The sequence below is a fragment of the Nyctibius grandis genome, chromosome 2 (genome assembly GCF_013368605.1).
Source record: "Nyctibius grandis isolate bNycGra1 chromosome 2, bNycGra1.pri, whole genome shotgun sequence".
NCBI classification, from domain to species: Eukaryota; Metazoa; Chordata; class Aves; order Nyctibiiformes; family Nyctibiidae; genus Nyctibius; species Nyctibius grandis.
In genome coordinates, this window is record NC_090659.1 from 36783222 (window position 1) to 36799997 (window position 16776).

The following is a 16776-nucleotide window of genomic DNA, read 5'->3' on the forward strand; positions in this document are numbered from 1 at the left end:
GCTTGATTTGGATGCTACGGTCAAAGATAACAAAAAAAGTTTCTACAAATACATCAACAGCAAAAGGAGGGTCAAGGAGAGCCTCCACCACTTGCTGAATGAGGAGGGTAGTACAGTGTCAGGGGATGAGGAAAAGGCAGAGGTGCTCAATGCCTTCTTTGCCTCGGTCTTTAATGTCAAGATCGGTTGTCCTCAGGAGACTCGGCCCCCAGAGCCTGAAGTTAGGGACGGGGGCCTGTGTGAACCCCCCGTAATCCAGGAGGAGACGGTTAGTGACCTGCTGTGCCAACTGGACACCCACAAGGCTATGGGCCCGGATGGGATTCACCCCAGAGTAATGAAGGAACTGGCAAATGAACTTGCCAAACCACCCTCTATTATCTACCGGCAGTCCTGGTTAACTGGAGAAGTTCCAGCTGACTGGAAATTAGCAAATGTAACGCCCATCTACAAGAAGGGTCGGAAGGACGATCCAGGGAACTATAGGCCTGTCAGCCTGACCTCGGTGCCAGGCAAGGTGATGGAACAGATCATCCTGAGTGGCATTACACGGCACATGCAGGACAATCGGGGCATCGGGGCCAGCCAACATGGATTCATGAAAGGCAGGTCCTGCTTGACCAACCTGATCTTCTATGACAAAGTGACCCGCTTAGTAGGTGAGGGCAGGGCTGTGGATGTAGTCTATCTAGACTTCAGTAAGGCATTCGACACTGTCTCCCACAGCATCCTCCTAGACAAACTGGCTGCCCGGGGCTTGGATAGGTGGACTCTTCAATGGGTTAAAAACTGGCTGGATGGCCGAGCCCAGAGAGTGGTGGTGAATGGGGCAAAGTCCAACTGGCGGCCGGTCGCTAGCGGTGTCCCCCAGGGCTCAGTTCTGGGACCAGTGCTGTTCAATATCTTTATAGATGATCTAGACGTAGGGATTGAGTGCACCCTCAGTGAATTTGCAGATGACACCAAGCTGCGTGGGAGCGTCGATCTGCTGGAGGGTAGGACGGCCCTTCAGAGGGATTTGGACAGGTTAGATAGATGGGCCAAGACCAATGGCATGAGGTTCAACAAGAACAAGTGCCGGGTCTTACACTTCAGCCACAACAACCCCATGCAGCTCTACAGGCTGGGGTAGAGTGGTTAGAAAGCGTCCCGGTGGAAAGAGACCTGGGGGTGCTGATCGACAGCCGGCTAAACATGAGCCAGCAGTGTGCCCAGGTGGCCAAGAAGGCCAATGGCATCCTGGCCTCTATTAGGAACAGTGTAGCCAGCCGGTCTAGGGAAGTGATCGTCCCTCTGTACTCGGCACTGGTGAGGCCGCACCTTGAATACTGTGTTCAGTTCTGGGCCCTGCACTTCAAGAAAGATGTTGAGGTGTTGGAGCAAGTCCAGAGGAGGACGACCAAGCTGGTGAAGGGTCTGGAGGGTCTGACCTATGAGGAACGGCTGAGGGAGCTGGGGTTGTTTAGCCTGGAGAAGACGAGGCTCAGAGGTGACCATATTGCAATCTACAACTACCTGAAGTGAGGTTGTAGTGAAGTGGGAGTTGGCCTCTTCTCCCAGGCAACTAGCGATAGGACAAGAGGACACAGCCTCAAGCTGCGCCAGGGAAGGTTCAGGTTTGACATTAGGAAGCATTTCTTCTCAGAAAGGGTCATTAGACATTGAATGGGCTGCCCAGGGAGGTGGTGGAGTCACCATCTCTGGATGTGTTTAAGAAAAGGCTGGACATGGCACTTAGTGCCATGGTCTAGTTGACAGGGTGGTGTCAGGGCAATGGTTGGACTCGGTGATCCCAGAGGTCTCTTCCAACCTGATTGATTCTGTGATTCCGTGATTCTGTGATTCCCAGACTGTCAACCACATGAATGCCAAAGATTATCTATGCAATCTTGCTCTTTGAAACGGGTTAAGGAGACTTGGCCCAATAAAATTTAACAGGTATTGTTGGATCCAAAGTGGTATATAAGGGAGCCTTTGGGAATACAGATGTAACTGCTGTCATTCAGAACTACCACAACAATCTTTTCTTTCCTTGCTTACTCCATAGTTGCGTGTGCATTAACATCTCTGATGTGCTTTGGCATATTGTTTAAAAAGTTTGGATCGAAGATATGAGTGTGACATAATAAATTCAGTGAGAGGCAACTACTGTGATATGCGTAAGAAAAGCTGAACAAATTCATATGTATGAGGCTCAACAAGGCCAAGTGTTGGGTCCTGCACTTGGGGCACAACAACCCCATGCAACGCTACAGGCTTGGGGAAGAGTGGCTGGAAAGCTGCTCGGCAGAAAAGGACCTGGGGGTGTTGATCGATGGCCAGCTGAATATGAGCCAGCAGTGTGCCCAGGTGGCCAAGAAGGCCAACAGCATCCTGGCTTGTATCAGGAATAGTGTGGCCAGCAGGACTAGGGAAGTGATCGTCCCCCTGTACTCAGCACTGGTGAGGCCGCACCTCGAATACTGTGTCCAGTTCTGGACCCCTCACGGCAAGAAAGATGTTGAGGTGCTGGAGCGAGCCCAAAGAAGGGCAACGAAGCTGGTGAAGGGTCTAGAGCACAAGTGTTATGAGGAGCGGCTGAGGGAACTGGGGTTGTTTAGTCTAGAGAAAAGGAGGCTGAGGGGAGACCTTACTGCTCTCTACAAATACTTGAAAGGAGGTTGTACCGAGGTGGGCGTTGGTCTCTTCTCCCAAGTAAGAAGTGACAGGACAAGAGGAGATGGCCTCGAGTTGCACCAGGAAGGTTTAGATTGGATAGTAGGAAAAATTTCTTTGCTGAAAGGGTTATCAAGCATTGGAACAGGCTGCCCAGGGAAGTGGTGGAGTCACCATCCTTGGAGGTATTTAAAAGATGAGTAGATGTGGTGCTTACGGATATGGTTTAGTGGTGGACTTGGCAGTGCTGGGTTAACTATTGGACTTGATGATCTTAAAGGTCCTTTCCAACCAAAACGATTCTATAATGTTTATTAGAAGTATCTGCCTGAAGTTGTTTACCACAGAATTGCTATGAGAAATGTGTTTTATATGGAAAAGGCCCATGTATATACAGAAATACAAACACACTGACTTACTGTTGTTCTTTCTTTACCTAACTGTAAATGTGAGCTTTTTGCAATATTGTGATCATACCAAATGATGTAGCTGGAATATAAAGTATTTCTTGTCCTACTGGGTAATTTCCCCTAGAATAACTTAGTGTTTGTGTTTTTTTAAAAGCTGGAACTAAGCATACTGATCCCTCTTTGAAAAACAGAAAACTAGCTCTCCTCTTTTCCTGGAGGACAGCTCGGGCGTTACGTCAGCTGGAATGGCTTTGGCTCTGCTGCTGCCCAGGGAAGAGTCACATCAGGACAGCCCTAGGCCAAGTGTTCACTCTGTCCTCCAGATTAGGTTTTGGTTGGGGTCCTCTGCACAGCTTCTCTGTTTCTGTGCCTGCGTGTGTGCATACGTGTGAATTGCACAGAATGGGTCTTCCTCTCAAATGCTTCCCATCTGTCCTAAGTGCTCTGTGGCTGCCTGCTGTGTTTCCAATGAGTGTGCAGGCTGGGTGAAGAGCATTTGTGGCCTGTGGGAGGGCACTGGGACTGTAACATAAAAGGGTCCATGTGCAGTATGACTTAGGTGGCCCCTTCTGTGACTGCTCTGCTCTTTGACGGAGTGATTCAGGGAAGATACTATTCTAGGACTATGACCTTTAGCTCCCCCCCCATTGTTTCAAAGGGGAAGTAGGAAAAGATAATGTAAACTGAAAGCTGTTATCTTAGCAGAGGAGTTGCTGTTTATCATGTAGCATGGATTTAACCTCTTGAAGTCTCAGTAGTACAGTTTTTCCTTCTGATACTGGTTTTTCCTCCCCCTCAAACTTTTCATTTTCATGAAGCAGAATCTTTGCAAATACTTTTAGCAGAGTATTATTCCTGATAGTAAGTGTTGCAAAAGAAAAAGTGTTTAAAAATGAACAAAATTTGGAATTAATTTTTCAAGAAAATTATGGTTCTTTGATAATTTATTTCAATCAAGTAGATGATACAAAAAATTTAATATTTTCTGGCACAGATGTGCTACAAAACTAAGAACTCAAGCTTTCTTAAAAATCCCAGTTGCAATCTACATTTAAACTGTAAAGTTAGTGGTATATTATTATTATTATTATTATTATTATTATTATTATTAAACTGGTTTTTGTGTGCGTTTCAGGTGTAGCACGTGGCAACAGGCATTTCCATTTTGGTAGAGTGATGCCTCAAAGGGCTATTCAGTGGCTCCTTCATCTAGAATTATAAAGTGTAATGACATTGAGAGAATTGAGTCTTTACAAACTACAGATTATTTTGTTCTCTGGTATAACAACCCCCTCTGAATTCTTTTTCCCGGACGCTAACAACCGTTCAGTTGTAATCTTCATAGAGAATGTTATAGCTGATGCCTATAGCTGTGATGATTTTGCGTAGGAAGGACTTCTGGAGCCCCAGATGGACATTCAGTGGTTACACCAGTGCATTCCCCTTTCATCAGTGCTGAGCCATCTGTAATAAATTCTGCCAGACCTCATATGAATGTCTTCCTCTTCCTCCCTCAAACACATTTGTACCACAGCATCCCACATGTGATTGGCCTGCCAGATGCTCAGTGTTCCTAGAGTCCAGAAAACAATAGCCTTGTAGGTCACATTTGGTCTTCTGGCCCTCCATGTCTAGGTTAAGAAACTAGTAGTGTTGAATGTAGTGTATTTTGGGTTTTGGTTTTGGATTTGGGTTTTATTTTTTCATTTGAGTTCAGAATGTAAGTCATGCTTTGTCATTTGGTCTAATAAAACGTACTGATTTTTTCCCTCCTAATGTCTTACTAAAAGTTTTATTGCAACCTGTATGGTAGCAAAAATACTATTTTTTTTTTTTTAAAGTATGCCCATAAGCATTAAAAGCCTCTGTTCACCAGCTCGTACTTAGGTCTCTCAAACAGAACAGGATTTCTGAAGTAAGGCCTTGTCTAGCAAGTTTTGAGGCAGATGGAGTTTGATGGCTGGATTGTTAACAAGTTATAGAATGTACTTACAATGAAAATGTTGATGAGCTATTAAGTATTTGCTACCAAATGAATCTTTGTAACTGTTTTGTAAGAGAAATGTGGTGTAACAGAAATGCAGTGCATTCCAACTTCTAGATTAATAGGTTTTGATAATTGATCAATTTACTGTAGGTGGTAGAGAACATGAAGCACACTGTAGTCAGAGACCTTCCTGTAGAGGCTTATGCAGAGTATAACATAAGAGTAGGATTGTTGTGTGATGCCGGTTCATGCTCTTAGTCTTCGTTACTTCTTTATGCAAAAGAGAAAAGCTCTGTTGCACTCTCTTCTGAGGAAATGTAATTTGAACTTTAATTTAAAGCTTTAGTGTATAATATTTGAAGGCAGTTTGTCTAGTTTCAGTTCTGTTTTTTTGGGGTAAGCCAATGCAACGTGTGTGTTTATCATTCACGTGAAGCTGGGTGACTAACAAAAGTGAAAACATAAGAGTTTCTCTACTGTAAGTTTTAACTCTTTGACCGCCGTGTCTAACCGTATACACTAGTTTTAAGGTCTGCATTTGTGTATGAAACCATGCTGCTGCAGAAGGTGGTGTTGCCATATGGATGCTGTTATTTGGGTGGAATAGTGCCAAAGACGTTAATAACATTTCCATTGTGCCTACACACTTCAGATGTCACCAGAAGCTGATTTAATAATGTAGCTTTTGTTGCACAGTAGCAAATCTCTGTTTCTTTTCTTGATTTATTTCTTGTTTGGAAAGACACTGTACAGTAATTGAAAATAGCATAAACTGAGACACTTCTGTCTTCAGATATTGGCGTCATTATTAAGGAAAAGCTTATTCTGACTAGGTCAGTTTTAAGAGATTAGATTTTACTTGTAATTTAAACTGTGGCAAGGAAACAAACTAATCAATAAGAAAAATGTTCATAATTATCTACAAAATCATTTAATGGGTGTATGTAAGACTAATTTGGGGAATAAAAGGTGGGAATAGTTAAACTTTTGATCAAGAGGGTTTTTTTTAGATATGCTTATTTTAAATATAGCTGAGAGATTACATTTCGATTCCTGATTCACAGCATTAACATTTCAAATTTTGTATTTTAAACCCAAACCACTAAGCATTAAATTAAAAAAATCTTTGTCCCTGACATTGCAGTAATGAGTTGTACTGTGCCAGTCTCCAGCAGGGTTGGTAATAACTAGCTTTGGTTCTGTTTCATGAGTTTTTATGTTACAATTTGGATTGATGGTAATATAAGGCTAGGAATAGCTGATTGTGTTGGCATGGGAATGAATATTCCACTTTTAGATCAAAGTAACTTGAATAGCGTTTGATATTGGATTTCATTCCTAACGTGAAAAATGCATTCTTCCAACACAAAGAGTCTAATAGCTACAGTTTGCAAGCTGGAGCAGGTTTGACTTTCAGGCATCATGGAGTACACTATTTTGAAGAAAAATGCACCAAAAAGAGAAGCCAGATCTGTCTGCCCCAATTTTGCTGTTTTCTTTTGCTTTTGGCTTAAAAGGGATTTGGGTTTTTGCTGTTAATGTAACAAGCTGTTTACCTTGGCAGAGCTAGGCCTAAGACCAGCCTTTGTTGGTTAACAAATAACATCAGTTTGAGCTCACTATCCATGCAGTGTTTTCTCACTTCATGAATCATTGTGCAAACTGGGACAGTGTTTTAGTCCAGTTCCTGAGGAGAAATCTAGCACAGCACTTCAGGAATGAGGTATGTTGTACTTACAGATGTGGAACAAAACTCAGATCTGCTTTTTTCTTAGCATATCTAGATCAGTGTTGCCTCCAGTATCAATCCAGCTTCCATGAAGACAAAAAAATTTCATCTCAAAAGAAACAAAAAAGATTAAGTTTGAACGGCAGAATGAATTTTTCAAAACACAGTTTGAGAAGGTGGCATGGTTTATCGTACTTTAAAAAATGAGCTTGATTTTAAAACTGCAACTGCATGGACCTATAAATTATAAAGCACTTTTAGGCTGTTGTATGCTCTGCAAGCTTCAATAGTGTGATAAACAAGAATTTAGAGTGATCTCAGAAGTACCTGCCCATCAGTTTGCCACAATCTGCACGTGTTGTGTGTGCTCTTATTCCTCTTTCGAAACTGTGCTCTTGGTTTCGTTGAAGAGTTTATAAACATCTTGATTGTGTGGTCCATTTTTGGTGACTTACATGTCTCTGACAGCTTACACACACTTATGTTACAGTAATCAAATTCTCTGAGAGGAGACAGCTTTTAAAAATATTTATATGTGTTTTTTTGATAAGTAGAAACTTTTATAGACAGAGAAAAGCCTGCACAATAAAGGGGGTTTTGTTTGTTTAATTAAACTTGCAGTAAAACAAAAGTGGTTGAACAGCTGTAGCTGTCTGAATTAGTGCAAGGCAGATAAACTTCAGGAAGATAACTCCAGTGCCTCCAGCCTACTCAAGCAGCTGTAGAGTCAACTCAATTCAACAGCCCTGTCCTACCTTTTGGTCTCTCCTCATAAGAGAGAGAACATCATTAGTAAGTAAATGAAACTGTCAAGGATCATGTCAATTTTACAGCTGCCTTAGGAGAAAACTGCAAGCAAGCACAGAACTCTCTTAAAACATGGGACTTAGAGAGTGGGAGAGTTGTTTGCCTGCCTTCAGTGTGTCTTGCTGCAGTCTGAATGTTGAGGAGTATTTGAAGAATCAGTAGTTGGTGCTGGCCAGAATCCCTGCTCCGTTGCCATCTCCCCCCTTACAGCTCTCTAACCACCTCCTGGATGCTTAGGGTGAACTCAGAGTAAAGCAGTATGTACTTGCATCCACAGCAAAATGAGAACAGGATTGAAAAGCTTCCTAAGTAGGGAGGAGAAATGACCTGGCACATGCAAAAAACCAGTGTGTAAGCTGTGAGTCCTGAGAGCCAGTACATCCTAGTGGGCTGCTTAAAAATGAAGGGATACAGGGCCTTGCTCTCAAAAGGTCTTTCCTGGGGCTAAACCAAGTTGGAAATACCCTGCTAAATCGTCTGAATTTTGCCCTTTTAGAGCCTGAGTGCTGTTGTGTTCTGTGGAGATACACATTTTCGTTGGTGCAACACTTAAAGTAGTGTGTGTACCTTGGTGCTGCTGCCTGAATCCAGTAGTCTTTGGAGAGCTATTGTGTAAATACAACTTCTGAACCAACTTTACTGGTTTCTCTGGGATAAAGTATGCATATGTGGATAATATCAATGCTATTTTTAGGGACTTTAGTTAATATTTTAGAAATGTGTCTCCTTTTTTTTTTTTTTTGTTTTTTGTATTTTCTCTAACTGGAATCCATAGTTCAACAGATTCTCTAGTTTATGTAGCAGTTGGCACAGAAGGGGTCCAGAAACACTGCCAAAGGTGGTGTGGAAAGGCTCAGTAGTGGTGGTGGTATGCTGCAGGGTGACTAGGTGGGTTTAAAAATTGGTTGGATGGTTGAGCTCAAAGAGTTGGGCTTTCTAGATCTTCTCCAAGTCCCTGAGGCTTCAAGAGCCCCAAACCCCAACTTTCCTGAATGAAGGGCAGGCAGAATCTATGCCTTTTGGGATGGGATTTGATATTCCTAGAATGGCAAGTCTGGAAGCCTGGAGTTTATAACTTCTGACATTGGGAGGAAGGCTCCCGCTCCACCTCAAGATCTGCAATTACAGAACAGATTCAGTGCTCTTGTAGGTGATAAGAGTCTGGGTGCTCCATCCAGTGAAACACCCAAGCTGGCTAAATCTGAGCTATGCAGGAGCACCAGGAGAAAGTGGCAAGTGATAATACTAGGGAAATTCCCTGCTGTGGGGGATGGAGACTCCAATCTGCTGACCTGACCTGTCATCTAGGGAGGCTTGTTTCTTGCCAGGGGCTTGGATCTGGAACGTTGTAGAAGGACGGCCAAGGCTTGTCTGACTCTCAGACTACTACCCCTTGCTGCTTTTCCATGTAGGCTTCAATGATATTGCCAGGAGCGATCTGGAAAGTATCAGTTGTTACTATATGACTCTGGGGTAATGGTCACGGGCATGGGAGCCTGGCTGGTTTTCTTCTTGATCCCTTCAGTGAGAGGGAGGGATGTGAGATGGAGTAGACAGATCCTGCAGGTAACAATTGCTTGCATAGCTGGTGTCAGCAACAGAGTTTTACTTGCATAATCATGGGACCCTCTTTGAAGATTGCTTGGAAAATATGGGATCCACCTGACTAAGTGGGGCAAAAGCATTGTTGCTAACAGGCTGGCCAACCAGATGAGGAGAGCTTTAAAATAGTTATGATGCGGGGGAAAGAGGATGACCACAATCTTGTGAGGAAGCGGTGGACCAGGTTGGCAAACAAAACATGTAAGGTGATGCAAACAGTAAGGACCTTGTAATCAACAAAACAGGACTGAAGGGGGCCCTTCCCAAGCACATCCGTATAAACAAGGAAGTGCCTTTCAGAATTACAGGGAAAGCTCTTGTACTCTTTCTGGGAAATCAGCATGGCTGGTTGCCTCTCTGAAATGTCTGTGCTCTCATGCATACAGTATAGGGTTCAAAGAAGAGTAATTACATGTCTGCATGCAGTTGCAGAGTTATGATTTGTTTAGGATCATGAAGATATGATAGGATAGCTCACATGACTGGCATGCTGCAATAGATGGATACAGATTCTTTGGGAAGGACAGTCTGGGAAGGCAAGGAAGGGGAGTTAATCTTGATGCAGCAGAGCAGCTGAAATGCATGGAGCTCCGCTGTGGGACAGATGATGGTGTTAAAACACCTGAGAGTTTCTGGGTTAGGGTTAGAAGGCAGACCAATATGGATGATGTTGTGGCAGGTGTCTCTGCAAACTACCTAACCAGGAAGAAGTAGTTGATGAGGCCTTCTTCAGACAGCTGGAATGAGGCTCACATTGGCAGGACCTGGCCCACATGGAGGATTTCAAGCACCCTGATAACTACTGGAGGGATAGAGTAGTTTGCTTGTGACCTGGATGTGAGCAATCCAGGAGGTTTCTGGAGTGTGTTGACTGCTGGCTCTCATACTTGCAAATAAGGAAGAACTGTTTGGGGATCTGATGGCTGAGGGCAGCCTCAGCTGCACTGACCATGACGTGGTAAAGTTTAGGATCCAGAGAGGAGGAGGGGAAAAAGCAGAAAGCAGGATTGCAACCCTGGACTTGAAAAGGGAAGATTTTGGCCTGTTCAGGGATCTGCTTGGAAGAATCCCACTGGAGACAGTTGTGTCGAAAAGAGGGATCCAGCTGAGCTGGTTGGTTTTCAGGGATCTCCTCCTCCAAGCTCAGTAGAGGTCCATCCTGACAAACAAGAAAACAAGCAGAGGTGGTAGAATGCCTTCACAGATGAACAAGGAGCTCCTGACAAAAGTCAAACATAAAAAGAAAGAGTACAGGAGGTGAAAGCAGGGAGAGTTGACCTGAGATGAAGGTAGAGATAATGTCTGTGTGTGCAGGGATGAGGTTAGGAAAGCCAAAGCCCACCTGGAGTTGAATGTGGTAAGGGATTTTTTTGTGGGTTAACTCCAGTGTGCAGCTCAGCCCCACACAGCTGCTCGCTCACTCCCCCACAGAGGGATGGGGAAGCAAATTGAAAGGGTAGAAGCAAGAAAACTCATGGATTGAGATAAAGACAGTTTAATAGGTAAAGCAAATGCTGCTCATGCGAACAAAACAAAATAAAGAATTAATTCTCTGCTCTGTTGGCAGGCAGGTGTTTAGCCATCTCCAGGAAAGCAGAGCTTCATCAAATGTAGCGGTGACTTGGGAAGACAAATGCCATAATTCCAAATGTCCCCCCCTTCCTCCTTCTTCCCCCCAGCTTTTATTGATGAGAATTATGTCATATGGCATGGGATACCCCTTTGATCAGTTGGGATCAGCTGTCCTGCCTGTGTCCCCTCCCAGCTTCTTGAACGCCCCCCACTTGCTCACTGTCAGGGCAGTGTGCAAAACAGAGGCAGCCTTGAGGCTGTGTAAGGACCCTTCAGCAGTAGCTAAAACATCTGGGTGTTATCAACAGTGTTTTGGTCACAAATCCAAAACATAGCCCCATACGGGCTGCTATGAAGAAAATTAACTCTATTCCAGCCGAAACCAGTACAGATGTGAAAGACAACAAGAAAGGCTTCTACAGGTACATGAGCAGCAAGAGGAGGACTAGGAAAAGTGTGGGCCTGCTGCTGAATGGGAATGAGGGCCTTGTCATGGAGGTACTTAATGCCTTGCTCACCTCAGTCTTTAGTAGTAATACTGGCCTTCATCAATCCCAGGCACCGGAAACCAGGAGGAAAGTCCAGGGCAAGGTAAACCTACCCTCAGTGGAGGGGAATCAGGTTAGGGAATATTTAAACAAACAGGACATGTGCAAGGCCATGGCCCTGGTGGGGTGCATGATGAGGGAGCTAAATGATATTAGATGGCCGCTCTTGATAGTCTTCGAAAGGTCAACGTGACTGGGAGAGGTTCCTTAAGACTGGAAGAAAGCAAATGAAACTTCTGTATACAGGAAGAACAAAAAGCCTCCTTTTTGCTGAGAATTACAGGCTGGTCAACCTCATGTTGACCCCTTGGAAGGTGATGGAGAAAATAATCCTGGAAGCCATTTCCAAACACATGAAGGACAAGAAGCTGGTTGGGAGTAGTCAGCATGGATTTATGAAGGGGAAGTCATGTCTGACCAATCTGTTAGCCTTCTACAATGAGATCACTCACTTGGTGGAGGACAGGAGGGCAGTGGACGTTGTTTATGTTGACTTTTGATACTGCCTCCCCTATCATCTTAATTGACAAACTGATGAAGTGCAGACCAGGTACATGGACAGTGAGGTGGACTGAAAACTGGCTGAAGTGCCAGGCTGAGAGGGTTGTGATCAGCAACACAAGGTCCAGCTTAAGGTCAGTCACTGGCAATGTGCCGCAGGGGTGAATAACAGGGCCAGTGCTGCTCAGCATCTTTACTAATGACCTGGCTGACAGGGCAGAGTGCACTCTCAGCAAGTTTGCAGATGATGCAGAACTGGAAGAGTGTTTGACACACCAGAGGGTCATGCTGCCATTCAGAGAAGCCTCAACAGGCTGGAGAAATGGGCTGACAGGATCCTTGTGAATTAAGGGAATTGTTTAGCCTGGAGAAGACCCAGCGTGATGTAATCAATGTGTCTGAATATGTGATGTGGTGGGGTAAAGAAAGTGGAGGCAGACTCCTCTTGGCACTACACGGTGAAAGGATGAGGGGCAATGGACATAAATTGAAACACGAGAAAATCCATTTAAACATAAGAAAAAGCTTTTTAACCTTAAGGGTGATGGAATAATGGAATTTCCATCCTTAGAGATATTCAAAACCTGGCTGCATAAGGCCCTGACCAGCTTACGCTTTAGCCATCCCTACTTTGAATAAGGAGGTTTGGTCTATAGAGGTGCCTTCCAACCCCAAATGTTGTGTGATTTGGTAGTGGTTAATGGGTTGTACTCTACTTGCAAGGGAGTACCACTAGGGGCTGTCATGGGACCTGTTCTGTTTAACATCTTTTTCAATTACTGGAGAAGGCAGTGGAGTACACTCTCCTCAAATCTGTGTTTGATATGAAATAGGTGGAACAGTTCATGTGCTAATGAGTGGAGGGACCTGAGGCTAGAGGAACTCCGATTGTTTAGCTTGGAGAACAGAAAATGGGAGGTCCTAATAGCAGCCTTACAATACCTACAAGGAGGATATCAAGAAGATGGAGTCAGGCTCTTCACAGCAGTGCATGGTGGGACAAGACCGGTGGATGTAAATTGAAATAAGAAAGGTTCCAATGGACTGTAGAAAGAAAACTTTTCTCCCAGTCAAGCAGTGGAGCAGGTTGCCCTGTGTGCCCTACCTCTGTCCTTGGAGGTTTTTAAGACCCATGTGGACAAAGCCCTGAGCAACCTGGTTTGACCTCAGCTGATTGTGCTTTGAACAGGAAGCTGAACTAGAGACCTGAGGTGCCTCCTGGCCTGAATGTCTCTGATTTTTCAGTTAAGTTTCAGTGTTAAATTTTTCAAGTTCTGTTTGCGTGTCAGCACTGCATGGTGCCACTCTTTTCTCTTTTGCTGTTGGTTATGTAGTTTAGCAGTTCTTGTGAACTGGTTTTGTAACGTTTTTGGGCTTCACAGAAGAAGCAATAGACTAATATTATCAGCCATACCTCATGTGTCTGGGAGGTATCCAAAAGTCAGAACACCCTTTTAGCTATGACTTGCAGGCTCTGGGGGAGGGAGGGAGATGTTCAGCATTGTGTGTGTGTGTGTGACATTTTGGGGGTGGAAAGGAATAACTCTGCTTTCCTGTCAGCTTAATTCAATTCAGACCTCAGGGCTTCTGTTATTTAGGCAGAACCTTTTTACTGTCTGTGGTGTAATGGTTAGCTTTGCTTTGTGAGCTGTATTGCCTGTTTACTGGCCACATCTTGCAAGGTTTACATAGCACAGTCATTTGTGCAGAAAGCAGAGGCCTATTACTAGTTCTCATTTTGCTGTTTTGATGGTTGAAGTGCTAAATGTTTGGTGGAACATTCTGGGGCGTAGTTTTCCGCTGAAGAAAACAGGAGTAAGACTTTACAAATATGACTATCCTTGGCCTTGCTGATCTGGCCCTTCCTAGTAGATATCTGATGAACCACTAAATATAACTGTGGCTTCCTTATTTGAATACCCCAGGTGTATTATTTTTGATTCTACAAAGGATTTTTCCTGTCTTTATGATTTCCTTAATTCTCTGCAGGGACTTTGTTGTGTGTATGGTTTCAAGGGATGGGGAGTCCTCCCAGGAAAAGACAAAGACACACCATATAATGGTAGCAAGCTTATAATACACCTCTGATAGCAGACATTCAGAGCAGTAGGAGTGTTTCATCTTCAGATCCTCTGATACATAATCACAAGTGAAAGTAAATTTTTCTCCCTTTGGTAAAACCCTGCGAGAGCATGTTCATGCAGCAAAGCTCTGCGTTTCTGTATAAACAACAGCGAAACTCAGTATGATGCAAAAAATCCTTCTTAAATACTCTTTAGGTTAATAGTGATGTATTTAGCAAAGTAAGTGCAGTGGCTTGGGATGCTTATGGATTTGAGAACCTTTCCAGAAATAACATGCTTTAGAAGTCCTGTTAACAAAAGCTAAAACATTGTCGAAGAAATAAAAATAGACTTTGTAATGCTGCCAGAGTAGATACTGCTGAAGCATCGCAAATTATTTTCCTTTAAACAGCAAAGAAAGATGCGTGCCACTTGTTGCCTTAACCATGATGGGCATTCCTGTTTTTTTTTTTTCTTTGCCTCTCTTGTAGCAGTTACCCATAAAATGTTACCATTACAATATTGCCTGTTTGATGTGCTCTCTTGGTTAAGCTGGATATATTGCTTTCATTGACAATATATAATTGGTTTGATGTTTTCTTATTCCTCTCAAAGGCATGGAAATGTAAATGTAGTCAATAATTATACGTGTGTGTGTTTCTCTTTTAGTGGAGGCGATAGTGGAGTTTGACTACAAAGCTCAACATGATGATGAGCTGACGATCACTGTAGGTGACATAATCACCAATATCAAGAAAGATGATGGAGGCTGGTGGGAAGGACAGCTCAAAGGCAGAAGAGGTTTGTTCCCTGACAACTTTGTAAGAGTGAGTACAAAGTGGAACTGTTCTTATGTTGTGTGTATACATTTTGTGTACTGTGCTGTTTAGGCTAAATACCAGACTTTATATTATAATATTTCTTATATCGAAAACCATAATATAGTGCAATACAATGTTCTCTTTAGGTTATGTTACAAAGAAAAGATTACTTTCTTTGCAAAGACAAAGTAGTTTTGATATCCTGAAAAAAAAGTAGCTACCCTTACATTTCTCTGCTGTTCAGTGATTATGTTTGACTGTGTGATCTGGGAACAAAGTACTTATTCTAGGACAACTTGTATGTCATGGCATTTGCAATATTTTCTCTTCTCTGTAACTCCTAATTTTTCTCCAGAGTGCTTTCTTAGGTTTTGTAGAAGCTTTTTGTGAATGCTTACTCATGGCTAAACTAGTTGAGAAGAATTAAAGTGGATTTTTCCAAACAGTTGCCTATAAAAACTTAAAAAAAAAATCATTACTTTGTATTTCATGTAATGAGCCAAATAGCTTGCAGTAATACTGGTTTTAGGAAAGCCATTCAAAGTTTTAGAAATATATATCTTTATTACTGGACGTCCGTGTGTGTGCACGTATGTCTGCACATAAGAGAATATCTATTAGTACCTCTGGGCCTCCTTGATTTGTCATTGCAGACCTAGGCTGTTAGTTCCTATAAACCTCCATAAACTTGGCTTTCCACAATGGAAAAGAGAGCAAGAACTACAATAAATTACATGAATAGATTTTAGGTTAATCTGTTACTACAGCTTCAGAGGATCTTTGGGACTTTCCCCTTTCCAAGGGTACAAGTATCTTTTTGTCTTCTTCTAACTGTGTGAGCCTGTTGTGTGTTTAGACATATGCACGTAACAAAGTTAGTTCGTTTTGCTTCAATAATGCTGCATGTGCCGATGTAATTTGGGGAAGTGGTTCAGTGGCAAACTTACTGAGCCTGTAGCAGGGGGGCACACAGGAGCCTCAGGTATTCCTGTGGTGACAAACATACTTGCATCCTAATCCTTGTTCTCGTCAATGCCGAGAAGAAAGAACAGCTCTGCGTCTGTCAGGCAGCAATGATTAGAAAGAAGTAACAGCCTCAACGAGATGAAAGGGAGTGGAGGAGGAAAATGGATGCCCTGTTTCTTGTTAACCTCTGAAAATCCACACTTTGAGGCAGGGGGAAGAAACTATTTTGGGAGTCATTGTGTATTGATAGTATTTTTCTGCTTGAACTCTAATGAACTGTGGAGTTCCATGAGACAAAAGCAGACTTCCTCTAAGCTTTCTTCTGGCTGATATTTGAAATCTGCTGCTGATTTTAGCAGGTGTTGGATTTACTGCCCTAAATAAATGCGGCCTATGAATTTCTGTTATGAAAATATCATCTCTAAGTATGAAGATTTGCAAGTTCTCCCCTTTACTACTTAATTTTTAAGGCCTCTTCCTTCCAAAATGACTTCCAAAATGGCAGGGGGGTTGGAACTAGATGATCTTTAAGATCCCTTCCAACCCAAACCATTCTATGATTCTATGAAACTGTGGCATCCTGTCACATAATTGAAAAATAAATAGCTTTTTCTCAATAGAATGTTCTCAAAACAACATTAAATGTTTTAGATAAAATATTACTACCTGCTCTTTGCTACACCCTGCCTTTTTTTTTTTTAAATCGGCATCCAGAGCTGTTTTCTAAAGAATTAAAACCACATTAAATTCTTCCTCATTCTCAGCTTGAACACAAAGTCAAATATGTTTTCCATAGTTGAGCATTCTCTCTCTAAATTAGGTAGCGTGGAGTGGATGATACAAACTTCCTAAAAATATAGTTAGTTTGTGAATATGTTGAGTGAAAACCTTTGTTTTTCTTCAGTTTCTGTTGTGTAAATCTCCTTATATCTGGAGAGCTATAGTCAAACATAACAGCAGTCCCATTAGAAAGCTTGTTGAGCATAATCATTCTGTCCTCTAAGATTATAAGTAATTGTAAACTTTCTCTTTCAGTTATGGAAATTTTTTTAACAAGTGCATGGAGAGTCATGCTCATCAGCAATCAATTCATGCCCCATTGCTATTCTGCTGTG

The 16776-nt window shown here is 42.8% G+C and overlaps 1 protein-coding gene across 4 annotated transcripts in view; it reads left to right on the forward strand.

Annotated features, from left to right (window-relative positions):
- The window catches only part of SH3KBP1 (SH3 domain containing kinase binding protein 1), a 244603-nt gene that overhangs the window by 16152 nt on the left and 211675 nt on the right, over window positions 1-16776 (forward strand). For 3 of the 4 annotated variants that reach the window (XM_068425085.1, XM_068425084.1, XM_068425086.1), the window contains exon 2: window positions 14544-14701. In XM_068425085.1, coding sequence (XP_068281186.1) covers window positions 14544-14701 — 158 coding nt within the window. Of the gene's footprint in view, window positions 1-14543; window positions 14702-16776 lie in introns of those variants that run through there. The other variant, XM_068425087.1, reaches the window with a different exon arrangement.